Source organism: Geotrypetes seraphini, chromosome 10 (genome assembly GCF_902459505.1).
Source record: "Geotrypetes seraphini chromosome 10, aGeoSer1.1, whole genome shotgun sequence".
Taxonomy (NCBI): Eukaryota; Metazoa; Chordata; class Amphibia; order Gymnophiona; family Dermophiidae; genus Geotrypetes; species Geotrypetes seraphini.
Window position 1 is genome coordinate 74,979,982 of NC_047093.1, and position 22,698 is coordinate 75,002,679.

At 41.6% G+C, this 22,698-nt stretch overlaps 1 protein-coding gene across 3 annotated transcripts in view; it reads left to right on the forward strand.

Moving 5' to 3' along the window:
• NR6A1 (nuclear receptor subfamily 6 group A member 1) overlaps positions 1-22,698 on the forward strand; it is a 553,746-nt gene that overhangs the window by 407,445 nt on the left and 123,603 nt on the right. For all 3 annotated transcript variants that reach the window (XM_033959828.1, XM_033959829.1, XM_033959830.1), the window contains one exon: positions 8,831-9,061. In XM_033959828.1, the coding sequence (XP_033815719.1) occupies positions 8,831-9,061 (231 nt within the window). The remainder of the gene's footprint in view (positions 1-8,830; positions 9,062-22,698) is intronic.

Consider the following 22,698-nt stretch of genomic DNA (forward strand, 5'->3'; position numbering starts at 1 on the left):
ACAATGTTTTAAGGCAAAATTCAAAGTTCAGAATTCTAGGAGAGGAAACTAGACTCTCCCCCCCAAAAAACAAGCCCAGCTTATCTTGTAGTTCAAACTCTGCAGGCAGAAAACAAAACTCATACGTTTCACTGCACTTCCATATCCACAGGAAAAGTTTCAGTTCTACCAGACTTTCCTGAATGTCCATTGCTTCTCTTTGGTTCTGCTCACCAATTTCAGAGGGAGAAAACATCTCCTCTGCCTCTACCATATGCCAATCCATTTCACCAGCCTCCTCTGGCTGGGGAGAGAGAATCTGACTCTCTTCCTGGCTCTCATCAGCTCCAGATTGCCTTTCTCCTCTTCCTACTCTGAACTGCCTCGCTTTAAGCTGTGTAGAGACACACACCCTGAGCCTGGGTGGGGGAAGGGCTCGCCACACACTATCTTGATCTGTTTGACTACATACAGGTTTCTTTCTAGCCCTGGATCTCAAAGAGACAGGCTGCTGGAAAGGTAGGAATCGCCTGGCAGTGTCAGGGACAGGTTTAAACTGGGTAAAGCTTTCCAGCCTGTCGTTTTCCTGCCATCCTTCAACTGATGCAATCTCTCTGTCTAAGTAGTAGTCAGCTAATTCTGCAATCTGAGTTTCAACTTGATCAGCTCTCCTGCATCGGGGTTTAGTGAATTTCCTCCCTATCTTTGGGACGAAACCAGAAATGGACTTCGGTTTGTAACCCCCCTCCCCCCCCGTACCTTTCTTATGAAGGCAAGCTGGAGGGATGCCTACTCCCTCTGGTTTGCAGGCCCACCTCTTCAAAATGGTGGGCCTTCCCCTTCCCAGTGCATCCTGGGATGTACTGTGGAGAGGCCTAAGGCTCTGGCCCAGGCACTTAAGGCCCTTCCTATGGGAGGTGCCTCTGGGCCAATCAGGGACCTACGTCTTTTCAGGCCATGGGATACAGATTTGGAATCCTGAAGGAAACAAGGCATGAAAAGTGGTGAGCATAAGGCAATGGTTGACAAACTGGAAACCTAAAAAAAGCAGCGAGTTAACATTAAAAAAAAAATCAAAAACAAAAAACCTTACCTACCACTGGTGGCTGGTAACTTTTTTTTTCTTCTTCTGATGTTCAAGTTCATGTAATGAAGAAGGAGAACCTTAAAGCCTGGTAGTAGAAAGCAAAGCAAACAAATAAATTTGAAATGTTTTATTTACATTTTTAAAGCTTTGATTCTATATGAATGTTTAGAGTTTCTGTCAAAACCAATGCTCACTGACTTCTAGCATACTTTGTTTTCTTTAACCATGTTTGTTTTTCTGTGAAGCTTTGTGTGTGTTTCTGTATAGTCACTGGGACAAAGCTCCCTTTCCTGTAAAATATTAAATTACATGGGTTTCTCAGTCACCGATGCAATAAACCCATTTGACATTTCCAAAACTCTGCTTATTTATTCTTATAATTCTCTGTTCCATTCAGTTCAAGGAAGTAGTTCTGTACGTTGCCCCGTAAAGGAACCAACATTTTTTTTTCTAGACATATCACTACTATTTATTCTTAATGTTTTACATGAAACCTTGTTTCAGAATTATTGTTTTTAGCAGTGTGTACAGTCAGTAAAAGTTTGTAAGAAAAAGTTTGCGAACACAGTTGATGGCTAGTATGTGTGTATGTATATATATATATATTCATTCCATAGGCACATCACTCCTTCTCCAAAGTAATTAAATGGAAAAATGGTAATCCCCTCTCACCCTCATAACTTCTGCAGGATGTCATTCTCAGCCAGAGGCTAAGAAGACCAGTCTCCTCTTGTAGTTCAGGCCCTATATTTGGAATTTTGGTCAAAGGATGATGGGCAAAGAATGGGAAGCAGAACTTTCTGCAGAAAAAAAAAGCCCTTTCCGTCTTATTCTTCATTGTGTTTCCTATCAACATCCTGTCCATGCAAATTTCTATTGGATAAGCTTACAAACCGCCTCCGTGCAGAAACAGGTGCTTATAAAATTGGGAGTACAGTATGCACATAAATCTGCTTAATTTTGCCTGGAACAAACAAGGGATAGGAAGGGTTTGCTTTTATGCGTCTATTTTTGACAATGCCCATATATTTGCATAAGAGAATCCAGAAAACATGTATGTTCAAAAAAAACCAGATCTAAATGTAAATTTAACTTTTGGGCAGCTTGTAGGATGTAGACAGCTCTTAACTAATATCAACATTGGGTCAAAAATAGGAACTGATAACCAGCCGTGATTATTTCAATTTTAAACAGCCTGCTCTATCCAAAGTATTAATCTTAATAAACAACTACAAGTGAACAAGTTGTGTCGGGCTAAGGACATTTTTCTGTCTGTACGGACCAGAATTATTGGAAGCTAGGTACTTCATACACAAATTAACTGCAACAACAATGTGTGAAAGGTAAACTTTTTTTTGGTTCCATACTTGAAACCATAGGGGTATTTTATAGAATCAGGTCACATGGGCTTAGGTTCTGTACAAGTCATTTTGGAATTAGAAACATCTGCAGTTGAGATAATGCGGACCAAAACCCCTGCGGTGTTAGGTTTTAAACTTCATGGATTTCTTCATACTTTATATATGGAGACTTTGCATAGCTCCCACTAATCTAATTTCTTTAGCAAATGCTTATGGATGGCTGGAGGAGGCAAGGAAAATGCCCAGGGATGTTAAATTTGAGAAGTTTGTTTTCACCAAAGTAGTTTGTTTCTAACTACCAAGGATTGATATGATCGCCTCTGCATTAGGTGAGACTGACTGTGGAGTCGGTAGAGAAACCCTTCGACTCCGACTCCTCAGTTTCTGGTACCCATGACTCCAACTCCTGGTCCCCAAAATTGTCTCCGACTCCTCGATTCTGACTCTAACTCCACAGCCCTGGACTAAATGCAGTACAAATGGGCTCAGTAGCCCATAAATGGTGAAAAGTAATCCCACTGATTTCATCCATTTGTGGAAAAAAAGTAGTGTTTCTGGTGTTACTTTGAGGGAGAGGTTATATATAGCGACAAGTTTTAGCTTGAAAACAGCTGGGGAATTATTGCAACATAATGATGCTTTATGACTTGGGAAAGCTGTTGAATAAATTGGACTTACGACATGTCATGATTTATCACAGAATAGCAAAAGATAACATTGCATTCATTCTTATTTTTTTTTCAAGTCTAGCATGGGTGTTTTTACATTACCCACTTCCTGAATACTGCTGTGATCTTAGGAAATTCTTTTTCACAGAGAGGATGGTTGATGCTTGGAATACCCTCCCGAGGGAGGTGATGGACAGGAAAACAGTGACAGAATTCAAATAAGCGTGGGATGAACACAGAGGATCTCTAATCAGAAAATGAAGGGTATAAATTAGAGAATGACACAGGGACAAATTTGTCCCCATCCCCGCAGGAACTCGAACCTCAAAGACATGATTTTAAAATGTTTGAGGCTTGTGCAGATGAGGATGGAGCTTGTAGGAATGGGGCAGGGACAGGAAAATAACTCATGGGGACGAGACGGGAAAATGAGTTCCCGCGGGGACAAGGGAACATTTGTCCCCGTGTCATTCTCTGGTATAATGGAAGAACTAAGGCCGGTACTAGGCAGACTGGCACGGTCTGTCCCCCATATATGGCGATTTAGTTTTGGATGGGCCGGGGAGGGCTTCAACAGGAACTCCAGTAATTTGGAACATGAAGACGGTGCTGGGCAGACTTTTATGGTTTGCATTCATCAAATGACAAGATAGTATGGATAGACTGGAGTGAGCTTTATGGCATCTCCAGTAGTTGGACCCTAATGATAATACTGGGTGGACTTTACAGTCTATGATCCAGAAGTATCAAAGATAAAATACAATTTAATTTAATCATGAATTTATTTTTTTTTTAAAATATATTCTTTATTCATTTTCAACACATTCAATAAGTGAAAACAAAATAAAATTAAACATTTTACACTTTAGACATCACTTATGTTTTACAAGATTCATACACATTAATACCCTCCCCCCACCCAACCTAATCTTTATCATTAAAATAACTATAAAATTTTCCTATACCTTCAAAAATATACTATATATATTTTAAACAGAAATTATACAATATATCACCATTCAGACTTATTTATTAAACCACAAAAATTTGCCACCCTCCCCCCCCTATTTCCATCCATAAAAATAATCAATAAAAACCTTATATCACCCATCCCCCCCTTCCTTGGATGTGCATTTAATCTAACAACAAAAACATAACTATAATGATTCTACAAAGGACGTCAATGGGCCCCAAATTAGTTTAAAATTTTCATTTTCTCATATTTATAAATTAGACATAAACTTGCCCACCAAAATGTAAAGTTCAGACGATCCCAGTTTTTCCAATTTTGTGTAATCAGTTGTAAAGCTGTACTTGTCATAATTAAAAAAAGATGTCTTTTATGTTTATCTAGGGGATCTTTGATATTGAAAATGGTACCACAAATTACTATTTCATAAGTTAAAGGAATCTCAGAATCTAAAATATTATTATGTCCCCAAATTGATCTCCCCAAAAATCATTATTTTAGGGCAATAAAACAGTCCTATGTCTAGGTGACAGTGCCAGCACCTATTAGATCTAGAATTATCTAACTGGGGGTCCAAAAAGAACGATATAACCAAAAGAACCAAGTTTGTTTCATAGATGCTGATGCTGTACACTTCATCCTCCAAGATCAAATACGTGGCCATCGAGATGCAGAAATATACTGTTTAATCTCAATGCTCCAAATGTCTCTAAGAGCGTTGTTGGGTTTCTTATTTATAAGTTCAGATATTAATTTATACCACTTGACGGCTTGATGTCCTAACATGTCTGCCTGAAAGCAGAGGAATTGCAAGCTATAAAAATTTCTCAAATTACGCCACTCAGGGAACCCTTTCTGAATAGCCTGCTTCAGTTGCAACCATTTATATAATTGAAATTTTGAAATACCAAAAGATTATTGCAACCGTGAAAAATCCAGCAATTTCCCATTTGAAAAAACATCCTCTAATGTTCTTATGCCTACTTGCATCCAATCCTTCCAGGCAATTTTAGACCCGCCTATTTGTATCTTGGAGTTCAATCATAGGGATTGACACAAAGATTGTTCTATAGGAGTTTCAGTTAACTTATTTATACATCTCAGGGTCTTATAATGCGTGTTATCTGCTGTTTTTAATTATGTTGTGTTACTAAACCCTTTTTTTAAATTCCCCTTATCCCCAATCTCATACATGGCAAATTATTTTGACAGAGCAACAGTCAGGTTAACTGACCAGTGGTTATTACTGTAAATAAGTCAAGAATGAGGGATCAGTTCTTTTAATGACTTTCAGAAAGCAGTGTGCCTCATCCAAAGTCTCTTCTGGAATAACACCACTGGAAATCTGCTCTACCCAAGGGTAGATTTCATGCAGTGGTAATGTTAGAAATGTACTGTCAAGATTTTCAGCCCAGAGGTAGTAGTGCATATGCCTTTTGTGCCAAAATGCCTTACTCTGATGTATGAGTCACTTTTAAGGCTAAGAAAACATATGGAGCCACTCAGACAAGCTAGCTTATTAAACAGCTAGCTCAGACATGGGCAACTCCAGTCCTTGAGGGCCGGAATCCAATCGGGTTTTCAGGATTTCCCCAATGAATAGGCATGAAATCTATCTTGCTTGACAAACTTACTGCACTTCGAGGGAGTAAATAGGCAGAGAGACAAGGGTGTCCCAGTCGACATTGTAGATCCAGATTTTCAGAAGGCGTTCAACAAGGTCCCACTTGAACATCTACTTCGAAAAATTGCGAGCCATGGAATCGAGGGTGATATCACATGAATTAAAAACTGGTTGGCGGATAGGAAACAGAGAGTGGGGGGTAAATGGACAATACTCGGACTGGAAAAGCGTCATGAGTGGAGTGCCGTGGAGTTCGGTGCTTGGGCCCGTGCTCTTCAACATATTTATAAACGACCTAGAAATTGGTATGATGAGTGAGGTGATTAAATTTGCGGACGATACAAAGTTATTCAGAGTAATGAGGACACAGAAGGATTGCGAAGACCTACAACGAGTCATAAACACACTCGAGGAATGTGCTGCAAAATGGCAAATGAGGTTCAACATGGATAAGTACAAGGTGATGCATGTTGGTAACAAAAATCATATGCACGAATACAGGATGTCTGGTGCTGTACTCGGAGAAAAACCCCAGGAAAGAGACTTGTAAACAAGTCAATGAAATAATCCGCGAAATGTGTGGTGGCGGCGAAAAGGGCAAACAGAATGTTAGGAATGATTAAGAAGAGGCTCACAAACAGATCAGAGAAGGTTATCATGCCACTGTATCGGGCCATGGTACACCCCCACCTGGAATACTGCATCCAACACTGGTCGCTGTACATGAAAAAGGACATAGTACTACTTGAAAGGGTCCAGAGAAGAGCGACAAAAATGGTTAAGGGGCTGGAGGAGTTGCCATACAATGAGAGGCTAGAGAAACTGGGCCTCTTCTCCCTTGAAAAGAGGAGACTGAGAGGGGGCATGATTGAAACATTCAAGATATTGAAGGGAATTTACTTAGTAGAGAAAGAGAGATTGTTCACCCTCTCCAAGGTGGAGAGAATGAGAGGGCACTCGCTAAAGTTAAAAGGGGATAGATTCCGTACAAACTTAAGAAAGTTCTTCTTCACCCAGAGAGTGGTAGAAATCTGGAACGCTCTTCCAGAGGCTGTTAGAGGGGAAAGCACCCTTCAGGGATTCAAGAAAAGGTTAGATAAGTTCCTGCTGGACCAGAACATATGCAAGTAAGGCTAGACTCAAATAGGGCACTGGTCTTTGACCTAAGGGCCGCTACATGAGCAGACTACTGGGCACGATGGACAACTGGTCTGACCCAGCAGGGGGAAATATTTTATTGAATTGCGCTAAGCACCTGTGCCACACATAGCTTTTAGGTGCCAGCTAAAACCAAGCCTAAATGCCTATGCCTAAGTTGTGCACACATTGGGTGTATTCTATAACAATTTCGCATACTTTTAGGCACACCCACAAGCCAACCCTGGCCATGCTTCCTTTTCAAATTCGCAACTGATATTTATGTTTTATAGAATCACGCTTTCCAAGTTGTGTGCGTAACTTTTAATTAGTACCAATTAACATTGATTATGAGGTGTTAATAATTAAATTGTGCATGCAAATCAGCTGTGTGTACCAATTTGCGCACACAAATTAAAGCGCCTTATAGAGAATTTGGAGGCTTGTGTGTTAATATTGCATTATTGTAAAAAGATGATTTTTGAAATAAATGGCAAAGGTTTTTGGTTGGTTTGTTTTTTCAGTGTTGTGAGAGTCAATAATTTGCTGCTGATTTTAAAATGCTTTATTTATGGTTAAAAATTTTTTACATTGAAATATCTGGACTGTACTTTCCAGGCGTAGTCTAGGGCATTTCACATCAGTGATGATACAATAAATTAACAGTAATAAATACTTAAAATTGATAATATGAGAGTGATGGATTGAACGTGTTATGCTCAGATTCATGTCATCCTGTCAATACATATAAATTCTAGTTCTTAATAACTACATAAACTATAAAGCAGGTTTTTATTTTAAGAATCTAAGAAAAACAAAGCTTATATATATATATATATCTTATGAAATATCTTCTAGCACCTGTTGCTGTCATTTATAGAAGCATACTGTTTTCCTGTCATCTTTGTTTGTATAAGCTCAGATATGGCCTTGTTAACAGAATCAACTGCATGAGTCCCCCCATATAGAATAGTGTTAGAGTGTTGTTTAACTTTCATTAGTCTTGTTATTTCTTTGTTTTCCAATAACAGTTTCCAAAATATCTATAGCTGGTAGCTAGGGTTCATCTTTAGCAGCATAGACTGGAACTGGCCAGATCTGCATCATTTGTTGCATTACTATGCTGACCTATCTTCTGGATTTCCTTTACCATCATATCTAGCAGAACTCTACACCCACAGAAAATATGAATAATTTTTTTTTAAGAAATAAACATGCAGGGACACATTCCTTCATATTTTTCTTTCTTTTTTTTTTTTACCAGGTACTGGTACTTTATCTGATGAATGTGGGTTTCAAAACTTCAAATAGTAATGCTGCATCCAAAGTTTTGCATGTAAAGTTAAGTTGTTTAGCTGTCATCAGATCTTATGCTTTACAGGCAGGACATACTCAGAAATCCACAGTTGTGCTAATTAGACCAGGTGAAATAGGAATTAATTTTTTTTTTTGGGGGGAGTAATGTCTTCAAATGATTGTTTTGCATATACAGTAAAACCTTGGATTGCAATTAATTTGGTTTACAAGTGTTTTGCAAGACAAGCAAAACATTTTATTAAATTTTAACTTGATATACAAGCAATGTCTTGAAATACAAGTACATACAATATAGGTACACACATCACAACTGAGCTGATGGTTCTTCTCTCTCTGACATGGCAAGAGTGTAGTGACTGTTCTAAACAAGCAAAGTCTTGCAATACAAGTACGTATAGTATTTTGTGTTAAAGTTTTTGGGTTGTGGAATGAATCGTCTGAGGAAATTCGCTTTAATATATGAGTGCTTTGGATTACAAGCATGCTTCTGGAACGAATTATGCTCGCAAACCAAGGTTTTATTGTATCTTGATAATAGTGAAGCTTGCGCTTAAGTCTAAGGTATGTAGAATATGATCTCAGTCTCTCAAATTTACTAATAGAGAGGCGAACACAATGTAAGTGAAGTCATCTTGCAATTGAGAGAGGGCAGAGTTTTCTTAACCTTGCACCCTGCATCTGTTCTAGATGATCGAGCTGATCAGCGAACCTGCCTTATCTGTGGAGATCGAGCTACGGGTCTACATTATGGGATCATCTCATGTGAGGGGTGTAAAGGCTTTTTCAAGCGCAGCATTTGCAACAAGCGGGTTTACAGGTGCAGCCGAGACAAGAACTGTGTCATGTCACGTAAACAGCGAAACAGATGTCAGTACTGTCGGCTCCTCAAGTGCCTCCAGATGGGGATGAACAGGAAAGGTAAAAAGCAAACTCTCCTTTTTAATGTCACGTTTATTTTTAAAATTAGCTGGCTTTCCTGCATTTGTGAATCTTATGCAATACTGGCTCCAAAATTTCATCTACCTGCAATTGATGATAATTCTAGCTTACTGATATTTAGGAGCTGATTCTATAAGTGGTAGTATCTGCCACATATCAGTCATGTTCAGGTGCCACTTAATCTCGGCTACCACCACCTAATGTAATGTAGGCCAGGATTTTAAAGGCCTACATTTCTGGCACCTAAGTTCATCATAGAATCACACCTAGTGGTGCTTAGTGACACCTAAGGACAACTCCATCCCTAAACACGCCTACTTAGGTGCGTGGCATCACTAAGGGCTAGATTCACTAACCCCCGATTCTGTTTCCGATCCGTTCCTGATTGCATGTAGGCCGACGAATTCACAAAAGGCCTGCATGCAAATGGGGGCGATCGTTGACACGCTTCCCACCCACGGCACAGATCGCTAGAGAGCAATCCTGGAGCATGACAGTAGTGGCAGGAGAAGCAGCCTCCTGTCACTGCTGTCTGGGCTTCTGCCGGCTTAAAAGATTTTTTTAAAAATTTGAGCAGATATTTTGCATGTATTACACTCGCAAAATAACTGCTCGGTTAAAATAAAAAAATAACCCCCCCCCCCAAAGTGCCTTCTCCCTCCCCAAACCCCTTAAAAAGCCCCCCCACCAATGCCCTGCCAAAGAACACAAGGCAGGAGGGATGCCAACTCCCTCCTGCCATCTCAAACCCGTCCGGTTTGAGATGGCAGGAGGGAGTTAGCTTCCCTCCTGCCTTGTGTTCTTCGGCAGGGCATCGGCGCGGAGGGTGGGTTAAAACCACGGGCTGACCATGGGTTTTACAGAATATATAAAAAAGGAAGAATTCCTTTTTTTATGTATTCTGCAAAAGCGCATTGCCAGCCCGTGGTTTTAAAGGGCAGGAGAGTCGGTAAGAAGTGGAGCGACTGGTCCTCACCAGTCGCTTCACGTCGGATCAGCAAGCCCAATTGGTCTTCCTTCTTCTGTGTAGTGAATCGCATCCCTGCCTACTTTGCATGCCATTTCCCCTCATTTGCATGCACGGATCGGAAGCTGATCGCAGGAGAAGCTAGTGAATCGGGTCGGAGAGAAATCGGGTCGCAAGGGATTCGCAAACCGATCAGTACACAATCGGTTTGCTTAGCGAATCTAGCCCTAAGTGCCGCTAAGCACCCAGGTGTTAGTTGCCGATCCCGGAAGGCGCCTAGCAGTGCCTAGATTTTTTTTTTAATTGATTTTTAGTCAACTTTTAATAGTGTGCTCAATTATCGCACCACTTAAAGCCAATTAAAACAAGTTGAGCAGCCCTTACAGAATTTTCCTTTTAGTGCTTATGACATGGGTACAATACAATAAATCAATTTCTAGATCGCGTAACCAGGTAGTTCAATGCAGTTTACAAAAGATTAGTAATACGTACAGGATGAAATAGTTAAAGAATTAGTTGCATACGGATTTTTTGAAAAGATGAGTTTCTGCTTTCTAAATTGAAGATCAGAGTAAGATGTTAGGAACAGATTCTTCAAGTCACTATCATGCAATGCAACTTGAAAAGAAAGTTGTCGCTCATGAAATGTTTTGTACTTGCACCCACTAACTGAAAGGAAAACAAATAAGGCGTGAGTTTTTCTTGGATTTTTCTGAGTTGAAAAGACAAATGAATTGGTCAAATATTGTGGCGCTTCACCAGTAGCGACTTTATAATAAAAACAGAACAGCTTAAATACAATACGCGCCTCCACTGGGAGCTAATGCAGCTCTCGATACAGTGCAGTAACAAAGTCATACTTCCTTTGATTATGTATAAGTTTAATTGTCGTGTTCTGAATAATTCGCATTCTTAGGATATTTTTCTTGGTTCCTGCAAGATATACTGATCGGATCAAAATTTGTACAGGTATGGTGCAAGGTTCAGTTGATGTAGGAACACATTCTAGGGTGGTGATTTCCAACCTTTCAAAGCCCAAGGCACACTTAAATAAAACTGTGTGATGCACCAGCCTCTATTATGTGGATAGTGCAGACATGGAGTAGATTCCTGTAATCAAGGGAAAGCTAAGACACTGAAAGCCCTACAGACTCTCTTCCAACACTTAAAACAAGCTTCTTCCATTTGGGCTTTTACAAAAACTGAAGTCTCTTTGGGGTATTGAGACTAACTTTAACAGTGGTAGGAGATGGTGGGAAATGGTGAGAGAGTCTGACTTTTTTTCTTCTTCTTTTTGGTGTTAAGGGAGTATAGAATAGCTTGACAATTATCCCTCCTCCTCTGGCTTTCTAGTTTAAATAGTACCACTTTCTGGAGCTATAGCTCAAGAATTCTCTTTTCTTTAATATGCCACCTTGAGAAAATGCATTAAATTGGTTCTCAATCAGAGAGGAAAAAAGATCTTAACTGGAGAGTGGGAAAGGAGATTATAGTTAGAAGAGGACTTAGAAACTGTAAACTGAAGAGATAAAAGTACAGTTCGAAGATCTAAATAAAATTGTAATCATAGGGTAAAAGTAACTCAGAGAACTGCTACTGAGTGTTTGAGAGAGAGCATTTAAAATATACATTAACCTTTTCCTTGAAAGCTTGCATTGTAATAATATGTATGAATCAAATATTACAAGGTTATAAAAGAACTTTGTAAAGTGCAGAATAGATTTTATTGAAAGATAATTGCAGGATAGGTAATTACGGTATTCGACACATACAGTATACTATGTGGTTTTTCCAAGCCAGTGCTTCTCAATCCAGCCAATCAGGTTTCAGGATATCCACAATGAATATGCATAAGATAGATTTGCATGCACTGCCTTCTAAATGCAAAGCTATCTCCTCCACTAGTGTTTTAGCCCGTTATATTAACGGGTGCTAGAGTAGATGTCTGTCTGTGTCTGTTTTTGGTTTTTTTTTTTAATTTTTCTCTCTCTCCTTGGACGCTGTCATTCTTTCTATCTGTGTCTTTCCCTGGCCCCCTGTCTGTCTATCTTTATTTCTAACTCTATCCTCTTCCCTCAATCCTGCATGTGCCCTTTTTTCTTTCTCCTCCTCACTTCCTTCCAACGTCTGCTCCCCCTGTCCTCCAGACTTCCATTCAGTGTCTGTCTCCCTCTCTCTACCCCTTCTATCTACTGTTCACCTTCTGTCTTGCCCCTTCCATTCACTTCCCTCTCTTCTCTTTCCATCCAGTGTTCACCCTCTCTCTTTCTGTTCCATATGGCCTCTCTCCATCTCCTCCTTCCTTTTCCCTTGGTCTGGCATACCTTCCTCCTTCCCTCCATGCCCTGCCATCTCTTCTTCCCTCCAAGCCATTCTCTCCCTCTCTGCTCCCTTTCCTTCTTGAACTACTTCATCGGGCAGCAGCAGCATTCACAATTCATTGCTGTTGCTGGCTTCAGGTCTTCCTCTCTGGCCGGTCCTGTCTTCATGAAAACAGGAAGTAGGCAGGACTGACCAGAGAGGAAGGCCTGAAGCCGGCAACAGCAGCGAATTGTAAACGCTGCTGCTACCTGAAGCACCCGAGGCAGATGCTTCTCTCCCCTCCCAGCCCAACCCCCGCTGACTCTGCAACCCTCCCAGCGAGATGACTTTAATAACAAACCTCTCTCCAGCGTTGGCAGCCGCAGCACGTTAAACAGGCTGCTTCTCGGCTTTCTTCTGCCGTTGAGTCCCTCTGTCGCTTCATTGATGATGTCATCAGTGACGCGGCAGAGGGACTCAACTGCAGGAGAAAGCCGCGAAGCAGCCTGTTTAGCGTGCTGCGGCTGCCAATGCTGGAGGGAGGTTTGTGCCGATATGTGCAGAAGTGGTATGTCCCTCCCCCTCCAGTAGAGTACCTGTGCAGCACTTTGCGCGGCGCATCCTCCCATGATCCTGAGTCGGCCACAGCGCTCAAGTGTGGGCCCTAACCGCGCAACAGCTTTCCTGCCTGCCACGGACCTATGGATCATGGAACACGCAGGTAGGAGTGCGCATGCGCGGCTAGCGTTTTATTATATAGGATATTCATTGTGCATATCTTGAAATCCTGACTGGCTAGAAGTGCCCTGAAATCTTGATTGAGATCCACTGCTCTAGGGATCTTTGCTGTACTGGTTCTGATCAGTAGAGGAGATCTAGGAGTGGTCAGGATGCTAGGTTCCATAGACAAAAGTCCCAATATGGCATGATCCTCTGGTCCCATAGGTTGGACTCTTCCATGCATACTGACCACCTTCCTCAGGTTAAGCCTTTCTGTGCTGGTAGTCTGTAGGTATTCTGCGCCTGAGCCCAGAATCTGAGGACAGAATCAGAAAGCAGTGGAACCCCAATGGAGACACAAGCAGAGAGCACTCATGGACATGGAGCAAAGCAGGAGTAAGGCTAAAGTCCTCCAGGAATTGAAACAGAATCATGAAACATCCAATAAGACAAATAGGGCCTGACAAAGTGCAGGCAGCCAAAGCACAAGACAACAAATAATGCATACCAAGCTCTATAGCAGTGGTTCCCAATCATGTTCTCCTGGAGGACCACCAGGCCAATCGGGTTTTCAGGCTAACCCTAATGAATATGCATGGAGCAGATTTGCATGCTTCTCACTTCCATTATATGCAAATCTCCCTCATGCATATTCATTAGGGCTAGCCTGAAAACCAGATTGGCCTGGTGGTCCTCCAGGAAAGGGTTGGGAACCACTGCTCTATAGGGTTAAGAGATTTCCTCTTAAAAAAAAAAAGAATACGTGGCCCCACCCCATTCCATCCATGCCCCCAGTCCCACCCCCCAAAAAAAACCTCATGACTCCTTCCCTGAGCTACGGCGTGAATCTAGAGGGCCTCTGCGCATGCATGGTCATTGACGCAATGACATCACACCCATGCACGCATGAGTGTGATGTCATCACATTGACATCCACACATGTGCAGAGGCCCTCCAGATGGGGACCCAAGTTTGGGGCCTCCAAAACCTGGACAAACTGCCGCCAAATATCTTCCTACTTGGGACCATGACACCAACAATGCTTCACGACATTCATTCCTTTCAGAACACCTGGCCTTGGCCAAACGTGAAGAATACAGATAAACCCTATGCAAATACAGGACAACAAACTAAAAGTCCTAATATACACCCTAAGATGCCAGACTCTGCATGCAGTACAACAGAGAAACAGTGCAAAATATAGACAGCAGATTTAAATTCTGAAAATGGACATAATAATAATAATAATAATTTATTTCTTATATACCGCTATCCCAGAAGTTCGAAGTGGTTTACATACAATCAATTTAAAATACAAACTGAAGAGAAGTTTACAATCACTACATTAAAAATTAAATAATTTTTCCTACCTTTGTTGTCTGGTGATTTTATTTTTCTACTCATCTTTTCTCAGTCTCTGGCTACACTCCTTCTGTCTGTGCTCTTAACTCTGTTTCCAAGGCTGCTTTATCCATTTGCTGTTTTCTCTCCTTCACTTTCTGCCCTACATTCATTTTTGGCATTAACTTAACGTTCTGCTTTCTTCTCAGATCAGTCTATTTTTCCATGTCTTTCCTTCCCATCTATTTATATGTGCTATCTTCTCCCTCTCTCTGCCCTTTCCCACCAGCCATGTGTGCCATCCCCTCCCCTCCCTCTTTCTTCTCCCCTATTCCCATCTATCCATAAACAGCAATTCTTCCATCTCTCTTCCCTTCCTCTTCTCTGTGCACCATGTCCTCCCTCTATCTCCCCTTCCCCTCCATCCCTATGTACCAACTTCTCCTTTTCTTTCCCTCTCCTATGGTCTGACATCTGTCTTCCCCTTCCCCCTCCTATGGTCTGGGATCTTTATCCTCTCCTTCCCACAGTCTGGCTTTTCTCTCTCTTCCTTTATTTCCCTTCTCTCCCCTTTGTGGTCTGGCATCTCTCTGTCCTTCCCTTCCCCTCCCCTGCCTTAGTCTGGAATCCCTCCCTCCTTCTTCCTTTCCCTGCTCTGACCTCTCTCTCTTCTTTCTTTCCCCCCCCCCATTCCCATCCAGTGATCTGACATCTCTCTCCTTCCCTTTCACCCATGGTCTAGCATCTTTACCTGCTCCTTCCATTCCCTTCCCTGGAGTTCTGGCATCTTTCCTTCCCTTTTCTCCCCATCCCTGTAGTTCAGAATCTCTCTAACCCTCCCCATGCTATCTCCCCCCCCCCCCAGGATCTGGTGCTTGCTCACTGGCGCTGCTGCAATTCTTCGGGCCGTTGACAGCGCAACTGAAGTAAACACGCTGCCTTTGGCAACCCGGAAGCTTTCTTTCTATTACTGCTTTCTGCCTATGCATGGACAGGAAGCAGTAGCGGAGGAGGAGCTTCTGGGTCGCTGAAGGCAGCATGTTTACTTCAATCACGCTGCTGATGGCCTGAAGACTTACAGCAGCGCCAGTGGGGAGGAGGGAGGACTTCAAATAGGTGTGTGGGAGGGGGGAATGAGGATAGGTGCACGAGCTGCTGTATGGGGTAATAGATGTCCAGTTTTCATGAACAAAAGTTATAAAATTAAAAAGCTGCCTGGACACACGACACAGTCCTGAAAAGGTAACCCTAGAACTCTGGCAAGGAGCATGAACAGTGCAATTCTCTAATTTAATTATTGTAACCACCCAAGAAAGTAATTGATGAGTACTATTAATCTTGAGCATGAATAAGTCTCCAAGCAATTCTCTAGACTAAAACTTAGTTGGAAATCCAACGTAATATCAAGAAGTGAAACTCTGTGGCCGAAGGCTACAAGGATTGGTGAAGACTTTGTTGTACTAACCTGTAAAGTCTAATTTATGGGGGTTTAATTTGAGTTTGTGGTACAGAAGCCAATTCTTGTCTGCATCTAAAAAATATTTAAATTAGTGAGCTTAGAAAAAGAGGGATTAGTGAAACTGAATAGCATCAATGTTGAACATCTACTGCAGAACCTTTGAATTCAAACATAGTAACATAGTAGATGATGGCAGATAAAGACCCGAATGGTTCTCTAGTCTGCCCAACCTGATTCAATAAAAAAATTTGTTGGGATATTTTTTTTTTCTCCTACTTAGCAAGAATCCAAAGCTCTGCCTGGTACTGTTCTTAGGTTCCAACTACTGAAGTCTCCATCAAAGCTCACTCCAGTCCTTCTACACCCTCCCAGCCATTGAAGCCCTTTCCAGCCCATCCTCCCCATATACAGACACAGACCATGCAAGTCTGCCCAGTACTGGCCTTAGTTCTTCAATGTTTACTATTATTTTCTGATTCTAGATCCTCTGTGTTCTTCCCACGCTTTTTTAAACTCCGTCACCATTTTCCTCTCCACCACCTCTCTCGGGAGCACATTCCAGGCATCCACCACTCTCTCTGTAAAGAAGAATTTCCTTACATTGCTCTTGAGTCTCCCACCCCTCAATCTCAAATTATGTCTTCTGGTTTTACCATTTTCCTTTCTCTGGAAAAGATTTTGTTCTACGTTAATACCTTTCAAGTATTTGAACATCTGAATCATATCTCCTCTATCCTTCTTTTCCTCTACTCCACTACTCACCTTTCCTTCTCCGAGTCACTTCCATTAACCTCCACCCTCTGGTGTCTGTCCGTCAACCAGTTTCTAATCCAGTTCTCCACTTTGGGTCCTAACTTCAGCCCTTCAAGTTTGTTCAAGAGCCTCCTATGAGGAACCGTGTCAAAGGCTTTGCTGAAATCTAGGTAAATTACATCTAGCATATGTCCTCGATCCAGTTCTCTGATCACCCAATCAAAAAATTAAATCAGGTTCGTTTGGCACGATTTACCTTTCATAAAGCCATGTTGCCTTGGATCCTGTAACCCATTAGATTCTAGGAAGTTCACTATTTTTTCTTTCAGCAACACTTCCATTATTTTTTCAACAAGAAATAGGTTAAACAGAGGTGGAGTCAGAATGGATCCTTATAGAATCCCACAAGCCAATGATGTGATAAGACTGAAACCAATTTAAAGATAGGTATAAAAAGAAATAGTCCTGCTTTTGTAAAGATTGACAGCTATCTCAAGGAAGTTTAAGTGCTATGGCCTTCTTGGCTAGGGATCACAGACCCTCACTCCCTTCTGGAAACTATCATGGATATCGTGTCCTAGCTGGGAGTCTCTTCCTCCTTTCCAGGGGCTGCGAACACAGCCTGTGAAGTATTCCCACTGGCAATCAGTCAGAAAAGCTGAAACCTAAAGCTCTATAGTGTTGAATGATCATCACTCAATGCCTCAGCATTCATCAACATAGATTTGATTTTGTTCTGTGGTTTTTCTCTTCACCGTTTGCTCTCATACCTCACCAGCTTGGTAAGCTAGTCAATTGGCACCATTTCTGACTGGTCCCTTTCTGTTGATGGAATATGTCCTGGAAAAAGGAAACTGAAGGAAAAAAAAAATCTACCAAATGTTGACTGTAGTTTGTATGACCCAGTAATTTCATCTGGGCTTCTAGTTCATTCAGAACCAGCCTTTATTTGGCAACAACTTAATGAGCTTTTATTAGCAACTATCTGAGATATTATCTTTTAATCAACTTCTGTAGCTCTAGTCATTGCAGTGATGAGCCACAAACTGTAGGTCCTTCAGGAGCTCGCTTCTATGCACACGAGTTCCAGCTAATACATATCACTGTTGAACAATAACAGGGAATTTCCTTATCCCTAGAACTGTAAATTATTGCTACCTCTGCTGCATCCCTACCAGTCTAAGGAGCAAGAGCTGGGTCCCGAGCCTTCCATATGGCAAATATCCAACTCTTACTACTGCTTCACGAGGCTGATCTATTAATACAGTAACTTATTTTTCAATTGGTTTCATTCCTGAGATCAAAGTGTAGTGTCGGAGTCCCATAATGGTCTGTTGAATTCCTGATTTATGCGTAAATGCTTCCATGAAGAATGGAGGTTTATGAAGAAAGTTTAAATATTATTGAAGATATGGATGGAGGTGCTCACTGTGATATGAACAATGTGTTTTCTGATTGCATTCATCCATGAAATGAAAGACCTCACCATGATAACAGGGCCTTGCTAAGCATTTGCTCTTGGGTAGGTGAAAATACCCTCTGTCAGATTATCTTCTAAGACAAAGATGAAAAATAAGGTGGTGTAAATATTTATATATACCTGGGAGAAAGTTCATTTTACAGTCAGAATCTCAGTGGTGGTGTAAAAAGACAAAGCACACATTGACTGATCTGTGTTCTAAAGTGTATTTATGACCTTCAGTCTCATCCACTTTGAAAATACATCATAAATCTGTGTTTTATAGGAGATTTTTGCTGGGGTAAAGAAGAGAGGAATCTTTAGAGAAACAAAACATCTCCCATCTTTGCAGCTGAAGAAAAAAAATCAGCTTTACCAAATACAACTTTATTTATTGAAGATCACCTTTTTTTGTTGAATATTGCTTTACAAAAATATAAAAGCAAAACCCATTGACCTTGTTCTTTGTAACGCTGACTGGAAAGCATTTAAGTAGAACTTATTTTTCCCCAGGAAATATATGTGAGGAAAAGAATGTTTTAATTATGTTTCTTCATTTAAACATATTTGAGACTTTTAAAAGGCTCTTTTAGTTGTCTTTACTACTACTAAACACAAAACTGAAAATCAAAACCAGTTTCAACTCTTCCCCATTATTGCTAACTATCCAGTTGGTGTGTAGAAACCCCTTATATGTTGTGAAAATGAACTTTTTTAGAATGGGAAGGATACTATAGTGTGATGTAAAATTGAGAGGTGTTCAGCCACAAAGGGGAGGCAGTATAGAGTGGATGCAGTGAATCTCTGGGAGTATCATTTACTAGGGAATAGGTGTGAAGGAGCAGTTATATGCACTGCTGGGTGTTCCAAGAAGGGGAAACACATATCATCTTGACTGCGGGATAATAAACTCTCCCTCAATCCCAGTAAATCAATGATACTTTTATTTACCATCGCCGATCCTCAAGTTCTAGCCACCCCTGTACTCCTCAAAAATATTTCCATCCCTACAGTAAACACAGTTAAGGTCCTTGGAGTTATATTCAATGATAAACTCAGCTTCCACACAAATTTTCTCAATAACTCAACACTCCTTTTATAAATTACGCATGATTCATTCCATCAAACCCATGCTTAATCTTGCTACTCTAAATATATTAATTCGTTCTCTAGTAATCACTTTTAGATTACTGTAATTCTCTTTCTCTAGTAATCACATTTAGATTACTGTAATTCTCTTCACTACGGACTGAAACGCAAAGAGTTCCAACAATTAAAAATTCTAAATACCTCTGTTAAAATGATTACAGGAGCCCAAAAGCATGAATATGTTGCTCCACTACTCAAATCATCACACTGGTAACCTATAACTCATCAGTTAGTTTTCAAGATATTGCTTCTTTTGAAAATAAGACAGTCTCACATTCCATCTTTTCTGGACTGTTATTTGATTCCTTATTCTCCTCTTTATACCCTGCACTCCTCATAACAGAACCTTCTGGTAATTCCTACCACTAGACAAATTATCTGTGACACCATACATCACTATATGTTTTCGTTTAACGGTCCTTCCCTTTGGAGCACTCTTCCTTCTTACGTAGGATTATAATCATCCTTAGACAAATTTAAAACAGAGTTGAAAACTTTCTTGTTCAACGATGCATATAATCAGCACCAATCTTTTCTTTATTAAGGTCACTATTTCCCCAGTTCTAGGTGGCCAGAGAGTTGGCCTCTGTTGGCAGTCAAAAGCTTACCTAATTTTCTTTTCCCAATCCCTACTTTTCTATCAATAATTGTATTTCCATCTCCTACCCTACTCTAGTTTACCCTTTTCCTCCCATTTTCTATTTCCTAACTCTATATTTTTTATTTTTTAAACTGCTCAGAAGTACAATGATGGGTGATATATTAAGTGTTAAATACACTTGGAAACGTCCTACTTAGGTCTAGAGGACAGGCTGATCCAGTCCTGGTTTTGCTTCTATTTACTGGCTCAGCCTGCCCTTTAAGACCTGGAGCCATCTAGTAATTCTACCCAGATGGAGACTAAGGCCCAGATTCTCTATAAGGCGCAGATATTGGCAGCTACCTAAAAAGCGGCCGCTGATCACACGTCAATCATAACGGCACCATATAGAGAATCGCGCTTCTCGGAAAGATAGGCACTGGAAACCCTGGCATATGTTTACAATGCCTATCTTTGTCATGAATCACGCCTACATAGGTGCTTTATAGTGCCTAATGCTACTTCCAGCATTAGCCATGCCCATAGTGGTATTAAGTGCTGTAAAGTGCTTATGTAGGTGTGATTCCAGTACTTTTTATTTAGGTGCTAGTAGGTGCTTTAACTTTAATGTTTTTTGCCATTTTAAAGAGCGTTTCTCAATTAACTTAGGTGCTGGTAAGCGTGGGGGATGGGAACAGTGATGAATTTTGTCACAATGTCATTCTTAACTTCTTACACTGCTTAGAAGGGGATGGGATTTGAAGAGTCCTGAGAAAGAATTCATTGAAAATTATTCAGGAGGGTAAATATTCCAAATCATTGAGATAGGAACTTTCTTGGCAGCAATGTTTATCAGCAAGGTGTTAGATATGAATTTTCTTTCTCAAAGAGAGATTTCTGAATTTTTCCCGAAGCTAAGGAAAAAATAAGGAATGGAGTTATCAATGTGTGGTAAAAGGCAAGCTTTTACAGTACTTTGATTTACCACAGGAGTCAGCAACCAGTGGTGTAACAGTTCTGACTGTTCCCAACCAAAGCCTGAATTCTGTATAGAATGCCTGGTCTCAGAAACCGACGGATGTCCTATACAGAATTGCACCTAAGCCCGCTGATTCTCTAACCGACGTCAATGTTACAGATGTCGGTTAGAGAATCGGGTTGCCACTGAGCTTATCGCAGCAAGGGATCTCTCTGCCGCGATAAGTTTAGTGGCAACCCGTTCCCACCCCCCATGAAGACTACAGGCAGGAGGGATGCTCAGTCCCTCCTGCTCTGCAAACCCCCACCCCCTGGTAAATCACTGGCAGGAGGGATGCCCAGTCCTTCCTGCTGGAACCCCCATCTCCGTAGATTGCCAACAGGAGGGATGCCCAATCCTTCTAGAACCCCCCACCGTACATCGCCCACCCCCCAGACCTCCCCTCCAACTCCACCTGGACCCCGCACCCCGCAAAAGCCTCTCCTATCCCCACCTGAAACCCCCCCAAGACCCCCCTTTAACCTTTTTTGATGGACGGACAGACGGTCCTCCCTTCGTCCGGCCAGCCCACCTCTGTCTGAATGGCGGGCCTGCTCCTTCCAAGGGCTTAGGTGTCTGGGCCAATCAGGCCTTAGGCCTCTCCCCGGTGCATTCATTCAGATGGAGGGAGGACCTATCCGGCCAGCCATCAAAAAAGGTTAGAGGGGGATCTTGGGGGGTTCGGGTGGGGTTAGGGGTTCTAGTGGGGGTGCAGAGGCATGGGGGAGAGCTGGGCGATCTACAGGGGGGGGGGGGTTTCTGGCAGGAGGGAATAGGCATCCCTCCTGCCGGTGATCAATGGGGGGTTTGCCAGGCAGGAGGGACTGGGCATCCTTCCTGCTGTGATCTACAGGGGGGAGGAGGTTGCTGGACAGGAGGGGGATTGGGCATCCCTCCTGCCATGATCAGGGGGATGGGCGGCCATAGTTGCAGCTGCTAAACTTATCATGGCCCAGAGATCCCTTGCTGCAATAAGCTCAGCAACCACATCTACTTATAATGTAGACCAGCATTTTACTGGTTTACACTGCGCAACTCCCGCTGGCCTAGGGAGACGCGTATGGCCGCCTAGGTATGCCTAAGGCTACTTCCGAGCCAAACCACGCCTATCCTTAGGTGAGCTTAGGCGGGCTTGTGCGCCTCCCTAGGCTCCCGGAAGCACCTCTAATGTAAGCAGCCTGCCTCGTGATTTTTAAAAAAAACATGTGTCCCGATTGGCTGGTAAAACGTCTAAAAACTCAACTGTTCCTAAAGTATCTAAACAACTGACCCACTCATCTTCTTTCTCCTCCATAGTGATTCCTCTTTCCTATTAATCTCTTTCTCCTCAACAATGCATTTCCGGTCCTATTATCTCTCCTCTTCCCCCCCTCTTAAATTCAATCAATTTGTATCTCGCTTAATCTATTGTAAACCGCATAGAACTTAACGGTATTGCGGTATATAAGCTGTTATTATTATTATTACCGCCACCTACAATCAGGATCCTATTCATAGAATCCGGGCCGAAGTCACACCTGCAAGTTATGCTATGGTTTTTATATAGTAATAAGCTACATTTGCATGTTTTGCATCTCATTACTATGTGATTGGACTGTTAAAGAGCAAATAATGCAACTTAAGGCCTTAACTCCCGCTCCTAAGCATATTTTTTGACTTAAAAGGTTGAAGTTTGAATTGTTCCCGAGGAAAATCACTAAAAGCTCACTTATAATTTGCAAACTTTTTAACTTGATTTGGGGATTTCAAAAGTTGTGGTTTTGGCTCCTTTACTTATTGAAAGTGGTCATGAGTTTTGCATTACCACTGGGAAACAAATATACTTTCTTGGGCACCTTAATTTAACCCCCCCACACACATATTTTCTCC